The following is a 24806-nucleotide window of genomic DNA, read 5'->3' on the forward strand; positions in this document are numbered from 1 at the left end:
TACTGGAGTATGCTTTAACACACAGGGAATTTTATTGGAATTTACAACAGCAGAGTTAATGAAATTTCCGTAGGCACCAGTATCTATTATAGCCTCAGAGCGTATTCTTTGGTGATCCCACTGCAAAGACATAGAAAGCATACAGTAAGTATGAGCAGGGTTTGGAGAATTAGCTGCAGATATGACATGAGACTTACTTTTCTTTGATTTTTGAAGGAGTGGACAATCCGTGACAGAATGAGAGGAATTGGCACAGTACATACACAGCATATTTAATCTTCTTTGGGTCCTTTCCTCAAGGGTCAGGGGAGCCCTAGCTAGCCCCACATCCATCGGTTCTGCTACTGGTCTGCCGGTTGATGAAGGACTTGCAGTGGAATGAGGTTTTGGAACAGGATCCGCATGAAACCTTTCTGACCTCCTCTCCCTTAAACGGCGGTCAATTTGGATAACGAGTTTCATTAGAGCTTCCAGACCTTTTGGTAGGTCTATACGGGCTAATTCATCTTTTATATTGTCAGCTAAACCCAGTCTGAACTGATTTCGCAGAGCCATAGGATTCCATTGAGAGTCCCGTACATATTGGTTAAATTCAGCTATGTAGTCTTCCACTACACGTTTTCCTTGTTTTAAGTTTCGCATTGCCATCTCTGCAGTCATCTGGGAATCAGTATCTTGATATAATTCATCCATTTGGGTGAAGAACTCATCTAAAGAACCCAGGACAGGTTGATTGCTTTCAAATGTAGCGTCTGCCCATACCCTTGGTTCACCGCGAAGAAATGAAATTACAGTCAGTACCTTCACTCTTTCGGTGCAATAGGTTCTAGGTTTGAGGGTGAATAGTAGAAGACATGCTGTTTTAAATTGGCGGTACATCTTCCTATTCCCAGAAAAGGGTTCTGGAAGGGATGCAACTGGCTCAGGAACAGGTTCTGTTTTTACCGTTAGAGAATCTCTAATTACTCTCCTTAAAGATTGATTTTCAATTTCAAGGTCTCTTAAGGCTTGTCCCATTTGATCCACGCGTTGTGAAAGGTTAAAGACAAATTGTGGAAGGTCTACTGGATCAGTTGCCATGGCTTAGTAATATTGTAAGGATGTTACAATATTTGTTTGAGAAATATTGCCTGTTACTATCCTTAAGTTAGTTTACTGATCACAGCTGTAAACCGTATGTTAAATGAATGTTCCACTGCCTGTTTATGGCAATTCTTATCTAGAATGAATGCCTTTTTAGAAAGTGGATTTAATTAACAGAAGATTCGTATTGTAATATTTAATAAGATTACAATATAGAAAGGTAAGCAATATATTCAGTTCATATTGAGATCTGATGAATTATGTGGCAGGACAGAATACTCATTTTGACCTGAGAACAAGTTCAGGGTTAGATCTGCTATTAGTCTCTTGTCAGGAGTGTACACAGGTGCTGTGGTGTATATGCGTGCAGAGATTGTGGTGCTGCAGCGTAGTTGTGGGCGTGATTGATGAGTACCGTGTTTGAGTGACACGTGACGTCACAAGTTGTAACTGCAGCAGCTCTTCGGCGGCTTGTAAACGGAATGCAAACAAGTGATAGTCTCTCTCCAAGTTTCCAAAAGGTAGGTTAACACTGAAGTGTTGAATTTGAATGAAGATAAGGTAGGAGTCCTGCAGGTTATGCCTTGGTAGCTTTAGTTTAAATGAGGAGCGGAGGTACTTACAAATAGCGAGTCAAAATGGTGACAGCTCTGAAACTCTGTGTAAGCAGGAGTTGTAATCCACATAAGAGTAGAAGTTATTCCGGTTTGAATATTCCTTTAGGAGATATGTGGAAATGAAGTAATCCAGTAAGGATGGAGCTTAGGTCTCTCTGACTTCTCAGTGCTAGGAATCAAAATTACTAAGCACTAGGAACAGGGCGTAGACAGGATTTAAAGGTAAAGTAGGAGGGGTTAACTCAGGTAGGCAGGTGTCCAAGGGAAATCCTGACAGGCACGTAAGCCTGTCACTAGAAAGATCTACCATAAGATATGGCGTAAATATATTTGTTGGTGTGAATCCAAGCGCTACTCATAGAGTAGAGTTAGGATACCCAGGATTCTGTCTTTTCTCCAAGAAGGATTGGAGAAAGGGTTATCAGCTAGTTCCTTAAAGGGACAAATATCTGCTTTGTCAATTTTACTACACAAACGTCTGGCAGATGTTCCAGATGTTCAGTCTTTTTGTCAGACTCTGACCAGAATCAAGCCTGTGTTTAGACCAATTGCTCCACCCTGGATTTTGAATTTAGTTCTTAACGTTCTTCAAGGGGTTCCGTTTGAACCCATGCATTCCATAGATATTAAGTTATTATCTTGGAAAGTTTTGTTTTTGGTTGCTATTTCTTCTGCTCGTAGAGTTTCTGAGCTTTCAGCATTACAATGTGATTCGCCTTATCTTATCTTCCATTCTGATAAGGTGGTTTTACGTACCAAACCTGGTTTCCTTCCTAAGGTTGTTTCTAATAAGGAAATTGTTGTTCCTTCATTATGTCCTAACCCTTCTTCTAAGAAGGAGCGTATGTTGCATAACTTGGACGTGGTCCGTGCCCTGAAGTTTTACTTGCAGGCGACTAAGGATTTCCGTCAATCATCTTCATTATTCATTGTTTTTTTCTGGAAAGCGTAGGGGTCAGAAAGCTATGGCTACCTCTTTCCTTTTGGCTGAAGAGTATCATCCGTCTGCTGGACAGCAGCCTTCTGAAAGAATTATGTCTCGTTCTACTAGGGCTGTGGCTTCCTCATGGGCATTTAAAAGCGATGCTTCTGTTGAACAGATTTGCAAGGCTGCAACTTGGTCGTCTCTTCACACTTTTTCCAAATTTTACAAATTTGATACTTTTGCTTCTTCTGAAGCTGTTTTTGGGAGAAAGGTTCTTCAAGCAGTGGTGCCTTCCGTTTAGGTTCCTGTCTTGTCCCTCCCTTTCATCCGTGTCCTGTAGCTTTGGTATTGTATCCCACAAGTAAGGATGAAATCCATGGACTCGTCATATCTTGTAAAAGAAAAGGAAATTTATGCTTACCTGATAAATGTATTTCTCTTGTAAGGTGTATCCAGTCCACGGATCATCCATTACTTGTGGGATATTCTCCTTCCCAACAGGAAGCTGCAAGAGGATCACCCACAGCAGAGCTGTCTATATAGCTCCTCCTCTAACTGCCACTACCAGTCATTCTCTTGCAGCTCTCGACAAGATAGGAAGTAGCTAGAGATGTGGTGTTTTTATTTAGTTTATCTTCAATCAAAAGTTTGTTATTTTCAAATGGTACCGGAGTTGTACTATTTTAGCCTCAGGCAGAAAGTAGAAGAAGAGTCTGCCTGTGGTCTTTGATGATCTTAGCAGGTTGTAACTAAGATCCATTGCTGTTCTCACACATAACTGAAGAGAGAGGTAACTTCAGCTGGGGGAATGGCGTGCAGGGTCTCCTGCTATGAGGTATGTGCAGTTTAAATTTTTCTAGAGAAATGAATATGCTAGAAAATGCTGTTAATACCGGATTTATTTAAGGTAAGCCTGATTACAGTGATTTAATAACGACTAGTATCATGCTTGCTGTAAAAGGTAATATTCTTATTACTTTCTCACATTACTGAAACATAAAACATTTGCTGGAAGTGTTTAAACGTTTTTTTATACATATTGGTGATAAAACTTTATTGGGGCCCAGTTTTTTCCACATGGCTGGCTAGATTTTGCCTAGGGATAGTTTTGTTAGGCCCTCTCACTGTGAATACAGGTTGGGAGGGGCCTATTTTCGCTCCTAAATGCGCATTAGATTTTACAGCTTGAGACATCCAGTTTCCCTGAAGGAGTCCCCTGAACACTTAGGACCTCTCTAAAGGGTTTTTGTGCCTTTCAAAGTTGTTATATGGGCAGGTAGGGCCACAGCAGAGCTGTGGCAGTTTGTTGTGACTGTTAAAAAACGTTTATATCATTTTTTTGATCCGGTTTTGAAACTAAGGGGTTAATCATCCATTTGCAAGTGGGTGCAATGCTCTGTTAGTCTATTATACACACTGTAAAAATTTCGTAAGATTTACTGCTTTTTATCACTGTTTTTCAATTTCTGACAAAAATTGTTTCTCTTAAAGGCACAGTACCGTTTTTATTTTTTGCTTGTTTACATTTATCTAAGTGTTTTCCAAGCTTGCTGGTCTCATTGCTAGTCTGTTTAAACATGTCTGACATAGAGGAAACTCCTTGTTCATTATGTTTAGAAGCCATTGTGGAAACCCCTCTTAGAATGTGTACCAAATGTACTGATTTTACTTTGTTATAAAGATCATATTCTGTCTTTAAAAAATTTATCACCAGAGGAAACTGACAAGGGGGAAGTTATGCCGACTAACTCGCCTCACGTGTCAAAACCTTTGACTCCCGCTCAAGGGACTCCCGCTCAAGAGGCGCCAAGTACATCTAGTGCACCCATGGCGTTTACTTTACAAGACATGGCGGCAGTTATGGATCATACCCTTACAGCGGTATTGTCCAAACTACCAGGGTTACAAGGAAAGCGAGACCGCTCTGGGGCTAGAAAAAATACAGAGCACTCTGACGCTTTAGTAGGTATGTCTGATATCCCCTCACAATATGCAGAAGCTGAGGCAGGAGAGTTTCTTTCTGTGGGTGATTTTTCTGACTCAGGGAAGATCCTTCAACCTGATTCTGATATGTCAACATTTAAATTTAAGCTTGAACACCTCCGCGTGTTGCTCAGGGAGGTTTTAGCTACTCTGGATGACTGTGACACCATTATAGTGCCAGAGAAATTGTGTAGATTGGATAAATACTATGCAGTACCTGTTTACACTGATGTTTTTCCAATACCTAAAAGGTTTTCAGAAATTATTACTAAGGAATGGGATAGACCAGGTGTACCGTTCTCTCCCCCTCCTGTTTTTAAGAAAATGTTTCCAATAGATGCCGCTACACGGGACTTATGGCAAATGGTCCCTAAGGTGGAGGGAGCAGTTTCTACCCTAGCTAAGCGTACAACTATCCCCGTTGAGGACAGTTGTGCTTTCCTAGATCCAATGGATAAAAAGTTAGAGAGTTACCTTAAGAAAATGTTTATTCAAGAAGGTTTTATTCTCCAGCCTCTTGCATGCATTGCCCCGGTCACTGCTGCTGCGGCCTTCTGGTTTGAGTCTCTGGAAGAGGCCTTACAGGTAGAAACTCCATTGGATGATATACTTGACAAGCTTAAAGTGCTTAAGCTAGCCAATTCATTTGTTTATGACGCCGTTGTTCATTTAACTAAACTAACAGCTAAGAACTCAGGTTTTGCTATTCAGGCGCGTAGGGCGCTACGGCTTAAATCCTGGTCAGCTGACGTTACATCAAAGTCTAAGCTTCTCAATATTCCCTTCAAGGGGCAGACCCTATTCGGGCCTGGACTGAAGGAGATCATTTCTGATATTACTGGAAGAAAAGGTCATGCCCTTCCTCAGGATAGGTCTAACAAATTAAGGACCAAACAAACTAATTTTCGTGCCTTTCGAAACTTTAAGACGAGCGCAGCATCATCTTCCTCTAATACAAAACAAGAGGGAAATTTTGCCCAGTCCAAGCCGGTCTGGAGACCTAACCAGGCTTGGAACAAAGGTAAACAGGCCAAGAAGCCTGCTGCTGCCTCTAAGACAGCATGAAAGATTGGCCTCCGATCCGGTAACGGATCTAGTAGGGGGCAGACTTTCTCTCTTCGCCCAGGCTTGGGCAAGGGATGTCCAGGATCCCTGGGCGTTGGAAATTGTGTCCCAGGGATATCTTCTGGACTTCAAATCTTCTTCCCCAAAAGGAAGATTTCACCTTTCACAATTATCTGCAGACCAGATAAAGAGAGAGGCATTCTTACATTGTGTTCAAGACCTCCTAGTTATGGGAGTGATCCACCCAGTTCCAAAGGAGGAACAGGGGCAAGGATTCTATTCAAATCTATTTGTGGTTCCCAAGAAAGAGGGAACCTTCAGACCAATCTTAGATCTCAAGATCCTAAACAAATTTCTCAGGGTCCCATCTTTCAAGATGGAGACTATTCGAACCATCCTACCTATGATCCAGGAGGGTCAATACATGACTACAGTGGATTTAAAGGATGCTTATCTTCACATTCCGATACACAAAGATCATCATCGGTTTCTCAGGTTTGCCTTCCTAGACAGGCATTACCAGTTTGTGGCTCTTCCCTTTGGGTTAGCTACGGCACCAAGAATCTTTACGAAGGTTCTGGGGTCACTTCTGGCGGTCCTAAGGCCACGGGACATAGCAGTAGCCCTTTACTTAGACGACATTCTGATACAGGCATCGAATTTCCAAATTGCCAAGTCCCATACGACCATTGTTCTGGCATTCCTGAGGTCTCATGGGTGGAAAGTGGATTCTGTAGAAATGAGGATTTACCTGACAGAGGCCAGGTTGTCAAAACTTCTAAATTCCTGCCGTGTTCTTTATTCTACTTCTCGCCCTTCGGTGGCTCAGTGTATGGAAGTAATCGGCTTAATGGTAGCGGCAATGGACATAGTGCCGTTTGCCCGCCTACATCTCAGACCGCTGCAACTCTGCATGCTCAGTCAGTGGAATGGGGATTACACAGATTTGTCCCCTCTACTAAATCTGGAGACCAGGGATTCTCTTCTCTGGTGGCTATCTCGAGTCCATCTGTCCAAAGGTATGACCTTCCGCAGGCCAGATTGGACAATAGTAACAACAGATGCCAGCCTGCTGGGCTGGGGGGCAGTCTGGAACTCTCTGAAGGCTCAGGGGTCATGGACTCAGGAGGAGGCTCTCCTTCCGATAAACATTCTGGAACTAAGAGCGATATTCAATGCTCTTCAGGCTTGGCCTCAGCTAGCGGCAGTGAGGTTCATCAGATTTCAGTCGGACAACATCACGGCTGTAGCTTACATCAACCATCAAGGGGGGAACAAGGAGTTCCCTAGTGATGTTGGAGGTTTCAAAGATAATTCGTTGGGCAGAGTTTCACTCTTGCCACCTATCAGCTATCCATATCCCAGGAGTAGAGAACTGGGAGGCGGATTTTCTAAGTCGACAGACTTTTCATCCGGGGGAGTGGGAGCTCCATCCGGAGGTGTTTGCACAGTTGATTCAACGTTGGGGCAAACCAGAACTGGATCTCATGGCGTCTCGCCAGAACGCCAAGCTTCCTTGTTACGGATCCAGGTCCAGGGATCCCAAGGCAGCGCTGATAGATGCTCTAGCAGCGCCTTGGTCCTTCAACCTGGCTTATGTGTTTCCACTGTTTCCTCTGTTTCCTCGTCTGATTGCCAAGGTCAAGCAGGAGAGAGCATCGTTGATTTTGATAGCACCTGCGTGGCCACACAGGACTTGGTATGCAGATCTGGTGGACATGTCATCCTTTCCACCATGGACTCTGCCTCTGAGACAGGACCTTCTACTTCAGGGTCCTTTCAACCATCCAAATCTAATTTCTCTGCGGCTCACTGCTTGGAGATTGAACGCTTGATTTTATCAAAGCGTGGTTTCTCCGAGTCGGTCATTGATACCTTTAATACAGGCGCAAAAGCCTGTCACCAGGAAAATCTATCATAAGATATGGTGTAAATATCTTCATTGGTGTGAATCCAAGGGTTACTCATGAAGTAAGGTCAGGATTCCTAGGATATTATCTTTTCTCCAAGATGGATTGGAGAAGGGTTTGTCAACAAGTTCCTTAAAGGGACAGATTTCTGCTCTGTCTATTCTTTTGCACAAACGTCTGGCTGAGGTTCCAGACGTTCCAGATTTTTGTCAGGCTTTATTCAGAATTAAGCCTGTGTTTAAACCTGTTGCTCCGCCTTGGAGTTTAAATTTAGTTCTTAAGGTTCTTCAAGGGGTTCCGTTTGAACCTTTGCATTCCATAGATATTAAGCTCTTATCTTGGAAAGTTTTGTTTTTAGTAGCTATCTCTTCGGCTCGAAGAGTTTCGGAGTTATCTGCTTTACAATGTGATTCTCCTTATCTCATTTTTCATTCCGATAAGGTAGTGTTACGTACCAAACCTGGTTTTCTAACTAAGGTGGTATCTAATAAAAATATCAATCAGGAGATTGTTGTTCCGTCACTGTGTCCTAATCCTTCTTCAAAGAAGGAACGTCTTTTACACAATCTTGACGTGGTTCGTGCTGTAAAGTTTTATTTACAAGCTACTAAAGATTTTAGTCAAATTTTTAAATCCTGCCCTTTCTGTTATTATTCGTGGACTCCACAGCTTGGCTATTAGTTCCCATGAGAAATGGATTGTGGACTCTCACCACCTGCATGACAGAAAATATAATTTATACTTGCCTGATAAATTAATTTTTTTCATGGTGAGTTCTCAAGACCCCCACCCACCCTTGTGTTTTTTTTCTGGGGTTAGTTTTTTTCTTCGGCATATCTTCTTCTTTTTTTTTTTCTTTTTTTTTTCTCTGCTCTTTTTATGGCTCTTATTCCTTTTTTTTACCTCACTGGCTTGTCTATATGTAAGACTGAGGTATGTGTGAGGTGTAATGAGTTTATAGAGCTCTTGTGGTTTGGGACTCTTTGCCGTCTCCTAGGGGTAGAGAAGAGTAAGTCCCATAAGTAATGGATAAATTAAAGGGACAGTCTACACCAGATTTTTTATTGTTTTAAAAGATAGATAATCCCTTTATTACCCATTTCCCAGTTTTGCATAACCAACACAGTTATATTAATTTACTTTTAACCTCTGTGATTATCTTGTATCTAAGCCTCTGCAAACTGCCCCTTTTTTCAGTTCTTTTGACAGACTTGCAGTCTAGCCAATCAGTGCCTGCTCCCAGATAACTTCTCGTGCACGAGCACAGTGTTATCTATATGAAATACGTGAACTAACACCCTCTAGTGGTGAAAACTGTTAAAATGCAATCTGAAAGCTTTCAACTAAGAATACCAAAAGAACAAAGCAAAATTGGTGATAAAAGTAATTTGGAAAATTGTTTAAAATTGCATGCTCTATCTGAATCATGAAAGTTTATTTTGGCCTAGACTGTCCCTTTAATTTATCAGGTAAGTATAAATGATTTTGTTTCTACAGTCTACCTTTATATAGTTTCTTTATGATTTTATTTTTACTATATATAATAAACAAAAATAATAATAGCAATAAAACAAACAAAGTTTGTATGTTGTGAGGAATTTCAATATATTGTCTGTATTATTTCAGGATTCAAGTACAGGATGTGATTATAATGCAAATTCAGAACGGCAAACATTGAAACCTGGAAATGTTTCTTTGAGAGGAGAAGCTGCTAGCATTCACCATTTGGAGTTAAGAAATATTTCAGATGTTGACCAGGAAGGTAAAGCTCATCATGTGCAGTGCACAAGCTATCTTTGTTTTAATATGTAAAGAAAAGTATGAGTTGGCTAATCAAGAAAATAACCTACAAATGTGATTATATACATAATGACATTTTTTTTCTACCCAGTTTGCCCTGACATTGCAATGCATTCTACCAAGTGCATTTTTATAAGCACATTTCACAAGCTTTTCCTACATTTGTGCTTTTTTTTGGTTTGCCTTTAAGTACTAGTGCCTCATAATTACAGGATGTTACAGTGTTTATAAATGTAATATTTCATATGTTAAAGGTACATTAAGCTGCTGAGTTGCAACTACAGTAGCACGGTGACTGCTCACCATGTTATTTTTTTTCCTCCTGTGCCTGCACATGTCTTCAAAGTTGTTGTTTTTTTAACCCCTTACAATTATCAGTTAGTGAAGCTCTGCATCTTTACACTGGGTTCTACCATCTTGGAGCTTATATTGGTCATGCAACTTTTCAACTGTGAAAAGAAACTGAAAACGTGCAACTCTTCCACTTTCTATTATGTGAACTAAGCTGAAGTGCACGTTGCAGTTGTCAAAAAGCCAGATCCGTGAAAGTGCATGCCTCCTGTCACATGATGCAACAATACGTGCACTACAAGATGGTGGCACCCAGTATAAAATGCAGAGCTTTAGCAGCTGGATTCTGTAATTAGTTAAAATAAGAGAACAGCTTTAAATCGAGCTACAGGTACAGGAGACAAAGCAATAGTATGGTGAGTAGTAACCATGCTTGAGTAGTTTGTACACAGTAGTTTAATGTCCCTTTAAGTCTAAAGACCACTGTACTGGAATTGGCTGCCATTGTAACTGGTCATGACATACTTTCATGGCAGCCATGTTCTTTTGGGCAGGGTCCTTAGTAGCAAATGATAGCAGCTATCTGTAGGATACATGGAACAAGCATACGCCTGTTCTTTGCCTCACTGTTGCCTTGAGGATCCTTCCTTAATCCTGTGCATCGTGTGTGATCTGTGATTCCAGTTGCCTTTATGCTATTCATTAATGGAAGCTGTCTTGCAGGCTTCATATCATGATTGCTACTCCTTGTGTCAAGTTTTATAAAGCGGCCTGCTTATTTTCTACGCATAACTTACTGCTAAGTGCAAGCTATTTTGCTTAGATTTATAAAATGCCTTCCCTCTCATCTGCTACACATTATACTGTGAGTGTGTGCTCTTCGGCCAAGTTACAAAAAGTGCCTGCCCGCTGATCTGCTGCTTATCAGTTTTTCTGTTTAATGTTTGAGAGTCCATGATCCTTACTCTTGGATAATTACATCAGCTGGCCACCAGGAGGAGGCAGACACCCTACCAGAGCTTTATATATATCACTCCTACTTCCCCTCTCCCAGTAGTTCTTTCCCTTGTCAAGTAGAGGGCAAGGAGAGAGAGGTGCTAGAAAATTATTCTTATATTCTCATATTTGATTACCCTCAGTGGATAGTTCCCAGAAGAGAGGGTCTGTTTCTATAGGGCTGGTGCAATATAATGCTTGTCAGTGAAGTCTTTGCACACAACAGGTCATTGGTGTAGCTGGGAAGTTCCCAAGCCCTTGCTGGCCAGATGTATGTTCTTCTAACCATAGATACTCAGCCCGTCATTTACTGCACAGGGATAACTGTGCAAGGTACATGGGTTGCTGTTTTTACAGCAAATTGACTTAAGTCTGGCTGAAGATATTCTGCATAATTTCCCATTACAGAGAGAACAAAAGGGAAACCTCACTGGGAGGCAATTTGACTGTGGTGTGATACTCAACTACATTGAGCACAGGTTTATTTGTCTTATCTCTGGGTGCTGGGGAGAAGGGGTTGTGTGATTGCATGTTGCCTGGGTGTATTTTTAAACGGTACCGGCGTTGTACTGTTTTTCTCTCAGGCAGAAATTAGAAGAATTCTGCCTGGAGATTTGATGATCTTAGCGGTTTGTAACTAAGGTCCATTGCTGTTCTCACACATAACTGATGAATATGGGAAAATTTCAGTTGGGGGAACGGCCTGCAGATTACCTGCTTTGAGGTATGTTCAGTATTTTTATTTCTAGAGAGAGGAATAAGTTCTAGAAAATGCTGACAGAGCCTTGTGTATTTGAGGTAAGCCTGATGCAGTGATTTAACAGCGACTGGGATCATGCTTACATAACAGGGTAATACTCATGTTAATATTCATATTGCTTAGTGACAAAACGTTTACATGATTTCATAAATAGGACGTTTTTTTCTCTGAGGGAGATAAGTCTTTATTTGGGGCCTAGTTTCCACATGGCTAGTCAGCTACTCCTAGGAGTATTTTCTTAAGGCCCCTCTGACATCAAGTACATGGTGGGAGGGGCCTATTTTAGCACTCTAACTGCGCAGTTTTAATACAGACTGAGACATCCAGCTTCCCTAGAAGAGTCCTCTGGCATCTGAGAACCATTTCAAAGGTTTTAATTCTGCACAAAATCGTATTTAAGGGCAGGTAGGAGCCTCAGCAGAGCTGTGGCATGGTGCTCAATTGATTTTTAACGTTTTTTAACGTTTTCCAATCCGGTTTGGGGCCTAAGGGGTTAATCATCCATTTGCAAGTGGGTGCAATGCTGCTTTAGTCCCTTACTCACACTGTAAAAATTTCAAATATTTTACTGTATTTTTTCACTGTTTTGCAGTTTAAGTGCTATTTTTTTTCTCTTAAAGGCACAGCAACGTTTTTGTTTAATTGCTGTTTCACCTTTATTAAAGTGTTTTCCAAGCTTGCTTCTCTCATTACTAGTCTGTTAAACATGTCTGACATAGAGGAAACTCCTTGTTCAATATGTTTGGAAGCCATTGTGGAACCCCCTCTTAGAATGTGTACCAAATGTACTGAAATTTCTATAAACTATAAAGACCATATTATGGCGCTTAAAAATTTATCTCCAGGGGATTCTCTGACTGAAAAGAGGGAGATTATGCCATCTAACTCTCCCCATGTATCAGAACCTATAACTCCCGCTCAAGTGACGCCAAGTACATCTAGCGCGTCTAATTCTTTTACCTTACAGGACATGGCGGCAGTTATGAATGCTACCCTCACAGAGGTATTCTCCAAACTGCCAGGGCTACAAGGAAAGCGAGACAGCTCTGGGGCTAGAATTAATACAGAGCTTTCTGACGCTTTATTGCCTGTGTCCGATATACCCTCACAATGCTCAGAAGCCGAGGCAGGTGAGCTATCTGTGGGTGACATTTCAGACTCAGGGAAGGCGTTACTTCAGTCTGATTCTGAGATGACAGCGTTTAAATTTAAGCTTGAACACCTCCGCTTATTGCTTAGGGAGGTTTTAGCGACTCTGGATGACTGTGACCCCATTGTGGTTCCAGAGAAATTGTGTAAAATGGACAAATACTTTGCAGTACCTGTTTACACCGATGTTTTTCCAGTCCCTAAGAGGTTTTCGGAAATTATTACTAAGGAGTGGGATAGACCAGGTGTGCCGTTCTCTCCCCCTCCTGCTTTTAAAAAGATGTTTCCCATAGATGCCACCATACGGGACTCGTGGCAGACGGTTCCTAAGGTGGAGGGAGCAGTCTCCACCCTAGCTAAGCGTACAACTATCCCCGTCTAGGACAGTTGTGCTTTCCTAGATCCTATGGATAAAAATTGGAGGGTCTCCTTAAGAAAATTTTTATACATCAAGGTTTTATTCTCCAGCCTCTTGCATGCATTTCCCCAGTTACTGCTGCAGCGGCTTTTTGGTTTGAGTCTCTTGAGGAGGCTCTACAGGTGGATACCCCGTTAGATGATATTCTAGACAGGATTAAAGCTCTTAAGTTAGCTAACTCCTTTATTTCTGACGCCATTTTTCATTTAGCCAAGCTAACGGCTAAGAATTCAGGTTTTGCCATTTTGGCGCGTAGGGCGCTATGGCTTAAGTCCTGGTCAGCAGACGTTACTTCAAAGTCTAAGCTTCTTAACATCCCCTTCAAGGGACAGACCCTATTCGGGCCCGGTCTGAAGGAGATCATTTCTGATATTACTGGAGGAGAAGGTCACAGCCTTCCTCAGGATAGGTCCAATAAGTTAAGGACCAAACAGAATAATTTTCATTCCTTTCGAAACTTCAAGAGTGGTGCAGCTTCAGTTTCCTCTAATGCAAAACAAGAGGGAAATTTCGCCCAGTCCAAACCAGTCTGGAGACCTAACCAGGCTTGGAACAAGGGGAAGCATGCCAAGAAACCTGCGGCTGCCTCTAAGACAGCATGAAGGAGTAGCCCCCGATCCGGGACCAGATCTAGTGGGGGGCAGACTCTCTCTCTTCGCCCAGGCTTGGGCAAGAGACGTCCAGGATCCCTGGGCATTAGAGATTGTTTCCCAGGGATATCTTCTGGACTTCAAAACTTCATCTCCAAAGGGGAGATTTCATCTCTCACAATTATCTGTAAACCAGATAAAGAGAGAGGCATTCTTACGTTGTGTTCAAGACCTGCTGGTTATGGGAGTGATCCACCCAGTTCCAAGGGAGGAACAGGGGCAGGGCTTCTATTCAAATCTGTTTATAGTCCCCAAAAAAGAGGGAACTTTCAGACCAATCTTGGATCTCAAGATCCTAAACAAATTTCTCAGGGTCCCATCCTTCAAGATGGAGACTATCCGAACCATCCTCCCTATGATCCAGGAGGGTCAATATAGGACTACCGTGGACTTAAAGGATGCCTATCTCCACATTCCGATTCACAGAGATCATCATCAGTTCCTCAGGTTCGCCTTCTTAGACAGGCATTACCAGTTTGTGGCTCTTCCCTTCGGGTTAGCCACGGCACCAAGAATCTTTACGAAGGTTCTAGGGTCCCTACTGGCGGTTCTAAGGTCACGGGGCATAGCGGTGGCTCCTTACCTAGACGACATTCTGATACAGGCGTCGACTTTTCAAATCGCCATGTCCCATACGGACATTGTTCTGGCCTTTCTGAGGTCTCACGGGTGGAAGGTGAACGAAGAAAAGAGTTCTCTCTCCCCTCTCACAAGAGTTTCCTTCCTAGGAACACTGATAGATTCAGTAGAAATGAAAATTTTTCTGACAGAGGTCAGGTTATCAAAGCTTCTAACTTCCTGCCGTACTCTTCATTCTACTTCTCGGCCGTCAGTGGCTCAGTGTATGGAAGTAATCGGCCTAATGGTAGCGGCAATGGACATAGTTCCGTTTGCCCGCCTACATCTCAGACCACTGCAACTTTGCATGCTCAATCAGTGGAAAGGGGATTACACAGATTTGTCCCCTCTGCTAAATCTGGATCAAGAGACCAGGGATTCTCTTCTCTGGTGGTTCTCTCGGGTCCATCTGTCCAGGGGAATGAGTTTCCGCAGGCCAGAGTGAACTATAGTCACCACAGATGCCAGCCTTCTGGGCTGGGGCGCACTCTGGAACTACCTGAAGGCTCAGGGTTCGTGGACTCAGGAGGAAGCCCTCCTTCCGATAAACATTCTGGAACTGAGAGCGATATTCAATGCTCTTCAGGCCTGGCCTCAATTAGCTGCGGTCAGGTTCATCAGATTTCAGTCGGACAATATCACGACTGTAGCCTATATCAACCATCAGGGGGGGACAAGAAGCCCCCTGGTAATGTTGGAGGTTTCAAAGATAATTCTATGGGCAGAGGTTCACTCTTGCCATCTATCAGCTATCCATATCCCAGGAGTAGAAAACTGGGAGGCGGATTTTCTAAGTCGGCAGACTTTTCATCCGGGGGAGTGGGAGCTCCATCCGGAGGTATTTGCTCAGGTGATTCAACTATGGGGCAAACCAGAAGTGGATCTGATGGCGTCTCGTCAGAACGCCAAGCTTCCCTGTTACGGGTCCAGGTCAAGGGATCCCCAGGCAGCGCTGATAGATGCTCTAGCAGTACCCTGGTCCTTCAGCCTGGCTTATGTGTTCCCACCATTTCCTCTCCTCCCTCGTCTGATTGCCAAGATCAAGCAGGAGAGAGCTTCAGTGATTTTGATAGCACCTGCGTGGCCACGCAGGACTTGGTATGCAGATCTGGTGGACATGTCATCCCTTCCACCATGGACTCTGCCGCTGAGGCAGGACCTTCTACTCCAAGGTCCATTCAAACATCCAAATCTAATTTCTCTGCGGCTGACTGCTTGGAGATTGAACGCTTGATTTTATCAAAACGTGGTTTCTCCGAGTCGGTCATTGATACCTTAATTCAGGCTCGAAAGCCTGTCGCCAGGAAAATCTATCATAAGATATGGTGTAAATATCTTCATTGGTGTGAATCCAAGGGTTACTCATGGAGTAAAGTCAGGATTCCTAGGATATTATCTTTTCTCCAAGAAGGATTGGAGAAGGGATTGTCAGCTAGTTCCTTAAAGGGACAGATTTCTGCTCTGTCTATTCTTCTGCACAAGCGTCTGGCAGATGTTCCAGACGTTCAGGCGTTTTGTCAGGCTTTAGTTAGAATCAAGCCTGTGTTTAAACCTGTTGCTCCGCCATGGAGTTTAAATTTAGTTCTTAAAGTTCTTCAAGGGGTTCCGTTTGAACCTCTGCATTCCATAGATATCAAGCTTTTATCTTGGAAAGTTCTGTTTTTGGTAGCTATCTCTTCGGCTCGAAGAGTTTCAGAGTTATCTGCCTTACAGTGTGATTCCCCTTATCTGATCTTCCATGCAGATAAGGTAGTTTTGCGTACCAAACCTGGGTTTCTTCCTAGGGTGGTATCTAATAAGAATATCAATCAGGAGATTGTTGTTCCGTCACTGTGTCCTAATCCTTCTTCGAAGAAGGAACGTCTATAACACAATCTTGACGTGGTTCGTGCTTTAAAGTTTTATTTACAAGCTACTAAGGATTTTCGTCAAACATCTGCATTGTTTGTTGTCTACTCTGGACAGAGGAGAGGCCAAAAGGCTTTGGCATCTTCTCTTTCTTTTTGGCTGAGAAGCATTATCCGTTTAGCTTATGAGACTGCTGGCCAGCAGCCTCCTGAAAGAATTACAGATCATTCCACTAGAGCGGTAGCTTCCACATGGGCTTTTAAAAATGAGGCCTCTGTTGAACAGATTTGTAAGGCGGTGACTTGGTCTTCGCTTCATACTTTTTCTAAATTCTACAAATTTGATACTTTTGCTTCCTCGGAGGCTATTTTTGGGAGAAAGGTCTTGCAGGCAGTGGTGCCTTCTGTTTAAGCTCCTGCCTTGTCCCTCCCTTCATCCGTGTCCTAAAGCTTTGGTATTGGTATCCCACAAGTAATGGATTAACCCGTGGACTGGATACACCTTACAAGAGAAAAAAAAAATTATGCTTACCTGATAAATTTCTTTCTCTTGTGGTGTATCCAGTCCACGGCCCGCCCTGTCACTTTAAGGCAAGTGTTTTTTATTTTTAAACTAGAGTCACCACTGCACCCTATAGTTTCTCCTTTTTCTTGCTTGTCTTCGGTCGAATGACTGGGGGTGGCAGTTAGGGGAGGAGCTATATAGACAGCTCTGCTGTGTGTGTCCTCTTGCAACTTCCTGTTGGGAAGGAGAATATCCCACAAGTAATGGATGAATCCGTGGACTGGATACACCACAAGAGAAAGAAATTTATCAGGTAAGCATAAATTTTGTTTTTATTCTTTCATTAAAAGCATAAGAAATTCCACATGGAGGTAAATAAAGGTGCTGTGTATAAGAAAGGCTTAAGCGTTTCGTCAAAAGCCGTAGTCATAGCCTAACACACCTCATACACGGTTACAATTGAAAGGAATACTCTGCCATTCATTGGCTAAATTGAATGCATATACACACCTTTGCTTAAAGAAAGTCCATAATACATGTATTCAGTGTTACGTGTAATATTAGATTCCAATTAACTGCAAAGTTCTATTGAAATACTTTTGATGACATAAATGTATGTTCGATATAAACTTATTGCTCATCCTTCTAATAATATACCAGAGACTTCTGAGAGATCATATCAAATATAAACATGAATACGGTATAGAAAGCCAGAGATACTGTGAACAATAAAAAATATTATTATAGATACTTGTAATATTATCAAATTAAAAGCCTATAGAGTTCAATATAAAATTATCGCTCATCCATTTTCTAGTATAATAAAAACTTCTGTACTGAATACTCAATATATAAATCACAAGGACAGGTCCACAACACCTTTAAAAAGTAATTCTTATTTTATTGGCAACAGAATTTAAAACAAAAGTGACGTTTTGGGGTCTCCCCCTTAATCATATGTATGATTAAGGGGGAGCCCCCAAAACATCACTTTTGTTTTTAATTCTGTTGCCAATAAAATAAGAATTACTTTTTAAAGGTGCTGTGGACCGTCCTTGTGATTTGCATTACTTCTGGGGGACTGGCAGATACCAAGGTTTTCACGTGCACCAGAGACGCACACTGCTGTATCACCATTTGGAGTTTTACTGACTACTCAATATATGAGCGGTCATATTGGACATATAGGGAGATATTGAAGAGCAAATATACTTGGGTGTACTACACATAATTTTGGCCCACACACTATCCAACAGCTCCGGTCCGATGCACTGAGTATTAAGCCGGAGGCAGACGACAGAAGGATTCCCATGTCTCGCTCTTTTCTTGTTGGAGGGGAGGGAGTTGCCTTTCACTTTGCTCCACAGGAGAGTGTTGGCTTGCAAAATGCAAACAGTACTTCTGCTTAAAAAGAACAAACCTCCTTTTATTGAAGTGTAATGTTAATGTATAGCAACGTTTCAGGTTCCATTCAAACCTTAATCAAACAGATTAAACACTGAAACCGCTTTAGGCATTTTTTATAGCTTTTCATTTAAATAGGAAGTATATACCTGTATGAGGCTAAGAAGTAATTTAATACTATTTTATGTTAATCATTTCGTACTGATTTCAGAGGAATTATGCAACTTTTTCTGTGGATTATCTTTTCAACTCTTGATAATAGTACCTATTTCTGTTTGATCCATACATTCTTTGGTTCTTTAAAATATAATTTCTAAAGATAAATACATTTTTTAGTAAATATTCATGAAGATTGTAATAGTAAATTGTGTGCTGTATATTTGTCTAAAGTTATTGAAATGTATTTTCTTTCATCAGTTGGTGAGAGGCCATGAGCCATCACATGTGGGAAATTCCTTTCTCTACCACCAGGAGGAAACAAGATACCCCAACACACCAGAGCTTTAAATCCCTCCTACTTTTCATGTTCCTCAGTCATGTTTTTCTTGGTGAGAAGTGTGGAGAAAGTGAAGTACAGATCTACATGTCATTGTGAGGGGTCTTCTAACTGATCTTAGACCCAGTTCCTCCTCACAGTACCTTGTCAGTCAGAGGGCTAGACAAGGAGTTATCAGCCAGACATTGTATTTTCTCATCGAGAAATGTCACATGCCTCCCTGGGGAAACGTGGTCTTGATTAGATTAGATTTGTTTATTGTCATTGTACAGAGTAAAAAAACAGAGACAACGAAATTGTAATTGGAAATCTAACCAATCCCATACACAGATAGTACTATAATGGTAGTAGATAAATTAACTTTTTTCAGTGATGTTAAGAAATAAAGACGTTGTTGGGCTTTTTTCACTAAAATTGAGGTATTCAAAGACCAAGTCAAATCTTCAGAGATATGTGTGCCCAAAAATTTAAAACTTGATACACGTTCAACCTCAGTTCCATTTATATAAATGGGCAGATGTAAACAGCGATTGGATTTCCTAAAATCAATAATGATTTCTTTAGTTTTTTTAGTATTTAAGTCCAAGTTATTCTCAGCACACCATTTAACCAGATGCATTATTTCCTCTCTATAAACTGATTCGCCGTTGTTACTGATCTGGCCTATCACAGTAGTATCATCAGCAAACTTGATGATACTATTGGATTCATACTTAGGCAAACAGTCATGAGTGAAGAGAGAGTATAACAATGGACTCAATACACACCCTTGTGGAACACCAGTGTTAAGGGTCAAAATAGACGAAATATGATTACCAATTTTTACCGATTGAGGTCTATTTGTCAGGAAGTCCAGGATCCAGTTGCATAGTGAAGTATTAATGCCAAGATAATGGAGTTTGGCAGCCAATTTAATGGGAATAACTGTGTTAAATGCAGAACTAAAATCAATAAACAGCATTCTAACATAGGTGTTATTGTGATCTAAATGAGTGAGGGCAAAATGCAAAGCTGACGAGATAGCATCTTCTGTTGACCTGTTCTGACGATAAGCATATTGGTAAGGATCCAATGTAGGTGGTAGGCAAGTTTTAAGATATGCCATGACCAGCCTCTCGAAACATTTCATAAAGGCTGAAGTAAGTGCAATGGGGCGAAAGTCATTTAGACATACTGCTGCAGATTGTTTAGGCACAGGAATTGATGGTGGTTTCCTTAAAACATGTAGGAACAGTTGTTTGAGCCAGGGACAAGTTAAAAATATCAGTGATTACTGCAGCCAGTACTCCAGCACAAGCTCTTAACACATGGCAAGGAATATCATCAGGGCCGGCTGCTTTGTGTACATCTACCCTAGAGAGAACCTGGTACACTTCAGCAACGGAAAAGTACAGAGGCAATTCATCTGGTGAATGCATGAATTTAGCGATTGATTCTTTGTTATCACGATCAAAGCGAGCATAAAAGTGATTAAGTTCATCCGGAAAGGAAACATCATTGATTGTGGGGACTATGTTTGTGGATTTATAGTCAGTGATGGCCTGTATTCCTCGCCACATACTTCTAGAGTCAGAATTGTTATTAAAGTGCTCCTCTATACGTGTTTTCAGGTCAAATTTAGCTCTTTTTATTCCTTTCTTTAGATTGGATTGTGCTAAACTATAAGCCTCAGCGTTACCAGTTCTAAATGCAATGTTACGGGCTTGCAATAAGAGGCGAACCTCTTTGTTCATCCAGGGTTTTTGGTTAGGAAAGGTTTTAATCCTCTTATAAGTGGTTTCCTTACTAACACAAGAGCGAATATGATCCAAAATAGAAGATGCATACAAGTCTAGATCAATTTGAGAGTCACTCTTACCTCTTACAGCAAATGTAGTCCAGTCAGTAGATTGAAACTGTGCTTGAAGTTTTAGGGTCGCATCCTCAGGCCAGACTTTGACTGTTCTTACAGAAGATTTTTCACTTTTAATAAGAGGAGAATACCTGTGGTATAAAAACAGTGCAAGGTGGTCAGATTTGCCCAAATAAGGAAGAGGTAGTGCTTTATAGGCATCAACAACATTTGTATAAACGTGATCTAATATTTTGTTCTCTCATGTAGCGCAAGTGACATTTTGATAACATTTTGGTAATTAGAGTGATTAAAATCTCCTGCTACAATGTAAGCTCCATCCGGTTGAGAAATTTGTTGCTTATTTATCGCTTTTTGTAATTCTTTCATTGCAGTTTTTGCATTAGCATCAGGTGGAATATATGCTGCCATAATAATAACAGAAGTAAATTCCCTAGGTAAATAAAAAGGCCTGCACTTAAGCATCAAATATTCCGAATTAACAGAGCAGTAGCTTTCAATGATTGTAGAATTAGTGCACCAATGGTGATTTATATAAATACATAGCCCACCGGATTCAATGCTATTCCTATCTGCTCTGAAGATATCATGACCCTCAAGTTTAACAACATTGTTTGGGGTGTAATCGTTTAACCATGTTTCAGTGAAAGGTAGTATGCTACTGTCTCATGTTTTTACATGCGGACATCCTTAGTTTTAGCTCATCCATCTTGTTGGTGAGGGACCGCACATTGGCAAGAACAATACTAGGCAGAGGAACCCGATGGGGGGACGCTGACAGTCTATTGCGGATACCTCCACGCTTGCCACGCCTCTGCTTGCGATCCCTCGACAGAGCAAACACCGGAGGCTCCACAGCAGTCCACGGCAAACTGACAGTCTCATGGATGTTCCGGAGGTTAGTGGAAACAGTTTGCGAGTATTGAAATTTAATATCCAAAAGTTCAAGCCAGCTGTTCCTGATATTTGCGGTACTAATCAAAGTTAGCAGGCTTAGGATAACCAGCAAAGTAGCAACCTGTGTATTGGGATTTGCTAGACACAGAGCCTCGCGTTGTGCACGCGCCGCCATCTTGTTGCAAGCAAGATTATGCGATTATTATTGACCACCCATGCCCTGGGTTGTAGATTTGGTTACTGATTTAAGATCCTTGGTATTGTGCTTTCCTGCCTAGGATGGACTCGTGGATGAAGGTGTGTACTTTGCTCCACGGCTATTAACCCTTTAAGGACACAGCTTTCAGTTTGCTCAATTGTTTTGTGACGGAAAAATTCCGTCATATGTCCTTAAGAGGTTAATATGAACATGTTCACATGATTCACATAATCTGGAGACATAGATTTGTACACCATAAACCTTATATTAGCCGTTTATAGCACTTTTTTATATTTTTAAGGTTACTGTTGTTTTAAAGGGACATTACACACTTTGAGATGGTAATATAAAATGTTAAATCGTATATATAAAAACAAACTACAATTTACTTTCATTATTTTTTAGTCCCCTTTTCCTGAAATTCCATTCTGAAATTGGGAGCATGACAGTTGTTGTTAGAAATGGAAGTGCAGAACACTGTTATATTCCACACAGCCATTGGCTGCACACTCTAGTGACCTATTTATAACTGTTCCTAATTGGCCACAGCAGAGAAGGTAACATTGCAGCTCCCATGGTTTTATATACATTAAAACTTTACACTTATTTTGACACTATTTAAACAACTAATAAAACTTAAAAAATTTCATCTACATGTTACTCTCAGACTAGTCTTTCTTTCTCCAACATTGGTGTGTCCGGTCCACGGCGTCATCCTTACTTGTGGGATATTCTCTTCCCCAACAGGAAATGGCAAAGAGTCCCAGCAAAGCTGGTCACATGATCCCTCCTAGGCTCCGCCCACCCCAGTCATTCTCTCTGCCGTTGCACAGGCAACATCTCCACGGAGATGGTTAAGAGTTTTTTGGTGTTTAAATGTAGTTTTATTCTTCTATCAAGTGTTTGTTATTTTAAAATAGTGCTGGTATGTACTATTTACTCTGAAACAGAAAAGGATGAAGATTTCTGTTTGTAAGAGGAAGATGATTTTAGCAGACAGTAACTGAAATCAATTGCTGTTTCCACACAGGACTGTTGAGATGAAGTAACTTCAGTTGGGGGAAACAGTTAGCAGTCTTTTCTGCTTAAGGTATGACTAGCCATATTTCTAACAAGACCATGTAATGCTGGAAGGCTGTCATTTCCCCTCATGGGGACCAGTAAGCCATTTTCTTAGTTAAACATAAAAGAATAAAGGGCTTCAAAAAGGGCTTAAAAACTGGTAGACATTTTTTCTGGGCTAAAACAGTTGCTTTACTAGGCATATTATGCAGATTCTAACTAATTATTGGTATTATAATCTTGGGGAACGTTTAGAAAAACGGCAGGCACTGTGTTGGACACCTTTTTCAGATGGGGGCCTTTCTAGTTATAGACAGAGCCTCATTCTGGGACTGTATAGGGGTTAAATGTAAAAACGGCTCCGGTTCCGTTAATTTAAGGGTTAAAGCTCTGAAATTTGGTGTGCAATACTTTTAATGCTTTAAGACACTGTGGTGAAATTTTGGTGAATTTTGAACAATTCCTTCATACTTTTTCACATATTCAGTAATAAAGTGTTTTCAGTTTGAAATTTAAAGTGACAGTAACGGTTTTATTTTAAAACGTTTTTTGTGCTTTGTTGACAAGTTTAAGCCTGTTTAACATGTCTGTACCATCAGATAAGCTATGTTCTATATGTATGAAAGCCAATGTGTCTCCCCATTTAAATTTATGTGATAATTGTGCCATAGTGTCCAAACAAAGTAAGGACAGTATTGCAACAGATAATGATATTGCCCAAGATGATTCCTCAAATGAGGGGAGTAAACATGATACTACATCATCCCCTACTGTGTCTACACCAGTTATGCCCACACAGGGGGCCCCTAGTACATCTAGTGCGCCAATACTTATTACCATGCAACAATTAACGGCTGTAATGGATAACTCCATAGCAAATCTTTTATCCAAAATGCCTACTTATCAGAGAAAGCGCGATTGCTCTGTTTTAAACACTGAAGAGCAAGAGGACGCTGATGATAACTGTTCTGACATACCCTCACACCAATCTCAAGGGGCCATGAGGGAGGTTTTGTCTGATGGAGAAATTTCAGATTCAGGAAAAATTTCTCATCAAGCTGAACCTGATGTTGTGACATTTAAATTTAAATTAGAACATCTCCGCGCACTGCTTAAGGAGGTGTTATCTACTCTGGATGATTGTGACAATTTGGTCATTCCAGAGAAATTATGTAAGATGGACAAGTTCCTAGAGGTTCCGGTGCCCCCCGACTCTTTTCCTATACCCAAGCGGGTGGCGGACATAGTAAATAAAGAGGCCCGGCATACCTTTTGTTCCCCCCCCCCCCTATATTTAAGAAATTATTTCCTATAGTCGACCCCAGAAAGGACTTATGGCAGACAGTCCCCAAGGTCGAGGGGGCGGTTTCTACTCTAAACAAACGCACTACTATTCCTATCGAAGATAGTTGTGCTTTCAAAGATCCTATGGATAAGAAATTAGAGGGTTTGCTTAAAAAGATTTTTGTACAGCAAGGTTACCTTCTACAACCAATTTCATGCATTGTTCCTGTCACTACGGCAGCGTGTTTCTGGTTCGAGGAACTAAAAAAATCGCTCAGTAAAGAATCTTCGTATGAGGAGGTTATGGACAGAGTTCAAGCACTTAAATTGGCTAACTCTTTTGTTTTAGATGCCGCTTTGCAATTAGCTAGATTAGCGGCGAAAAATTCAGGGTTTGCTGTCGTGGCGCGCAGAGTGCTTTGGCTAAAGTCTTGGTCAGCGGATGTGTCTTCCAAGACAAAATTGCTTAACATTCCTTTCAAAGGTAAAACATTATTTGGACCTGATTTGAAAGAGATTATTTCAGACATCACTGGGGGAAAGGGCCACGCCCTCCCACAGGATAGGTCTTTTAAGGCTAATAATAAGCCTAATTTTCGTCCCTTTCGCAGAAACGGACCAGTCTCTAATTCTGTATCCTCTAAGCAAGAGGGTAATACTTCACAACCCAAACCAGCCTGGAAACCAATGCAAGGCTGGAACAAGGGTAAGCAGGCCAAGAAGCCTACCACTGCTACCAAAACAGCATGAAGGGATAGCCCCCGATCCGGGACCGGATCTAGTGGGGGGCAGACTTTCTCTCTTTGCTCAGGCTTGGGCAAGAGATGTTCAGGATCCTTGGGCGCTAGAAATAGTTTCTCAAGGTTATCTCCTTGAATTCAAGGAACTACCCCCAAGGGGAAGGTTCCACAGGTCTCAATTATCTTCAAACCAAATAAAGAGACAGGCATTCTTACATTGTGTAGAAGACCTGTTAAAGATGGGAGTGATACATC

The 24806-nt window shown here is 41.4% G+C and overlaps 1 protein-coding gene across 1 annotated transcript in view; it reads left to right on the forward strand.

Moving 5' to 3' along the window:
• Positions 1-24806, forward strand: part of FAM13B (family with sequence similarity 13 member B) — a 794661-nt gene that overhangs the window by 463591 nt on the left and 306264 nt on the right. The window contains exon 10 of the mRNA XM_053717251.1: positions 9210-9345. Coding sequence (XP_053573226.1) covers positions 9210-9345 — 136 coding nt within the window. The remainder of the gene's footprint in view (positions 1-9209; positions 9346-24806) is intronic.

Source organism: Bombina bombina, chromosome 6, assembly GCF_027579735.1.
Source record: "Bombina bombina isolate aBomBom1 chromosome 6, aBomBom1.pri, whole genome shotgun sequence".
In the NCBI taxonomy this organism is placed as follows: Eukaryota; Metazoa; Chordata; class Amphibia; order Anura; family Bombinatoridae; genus Bombina; species Bombina bombina.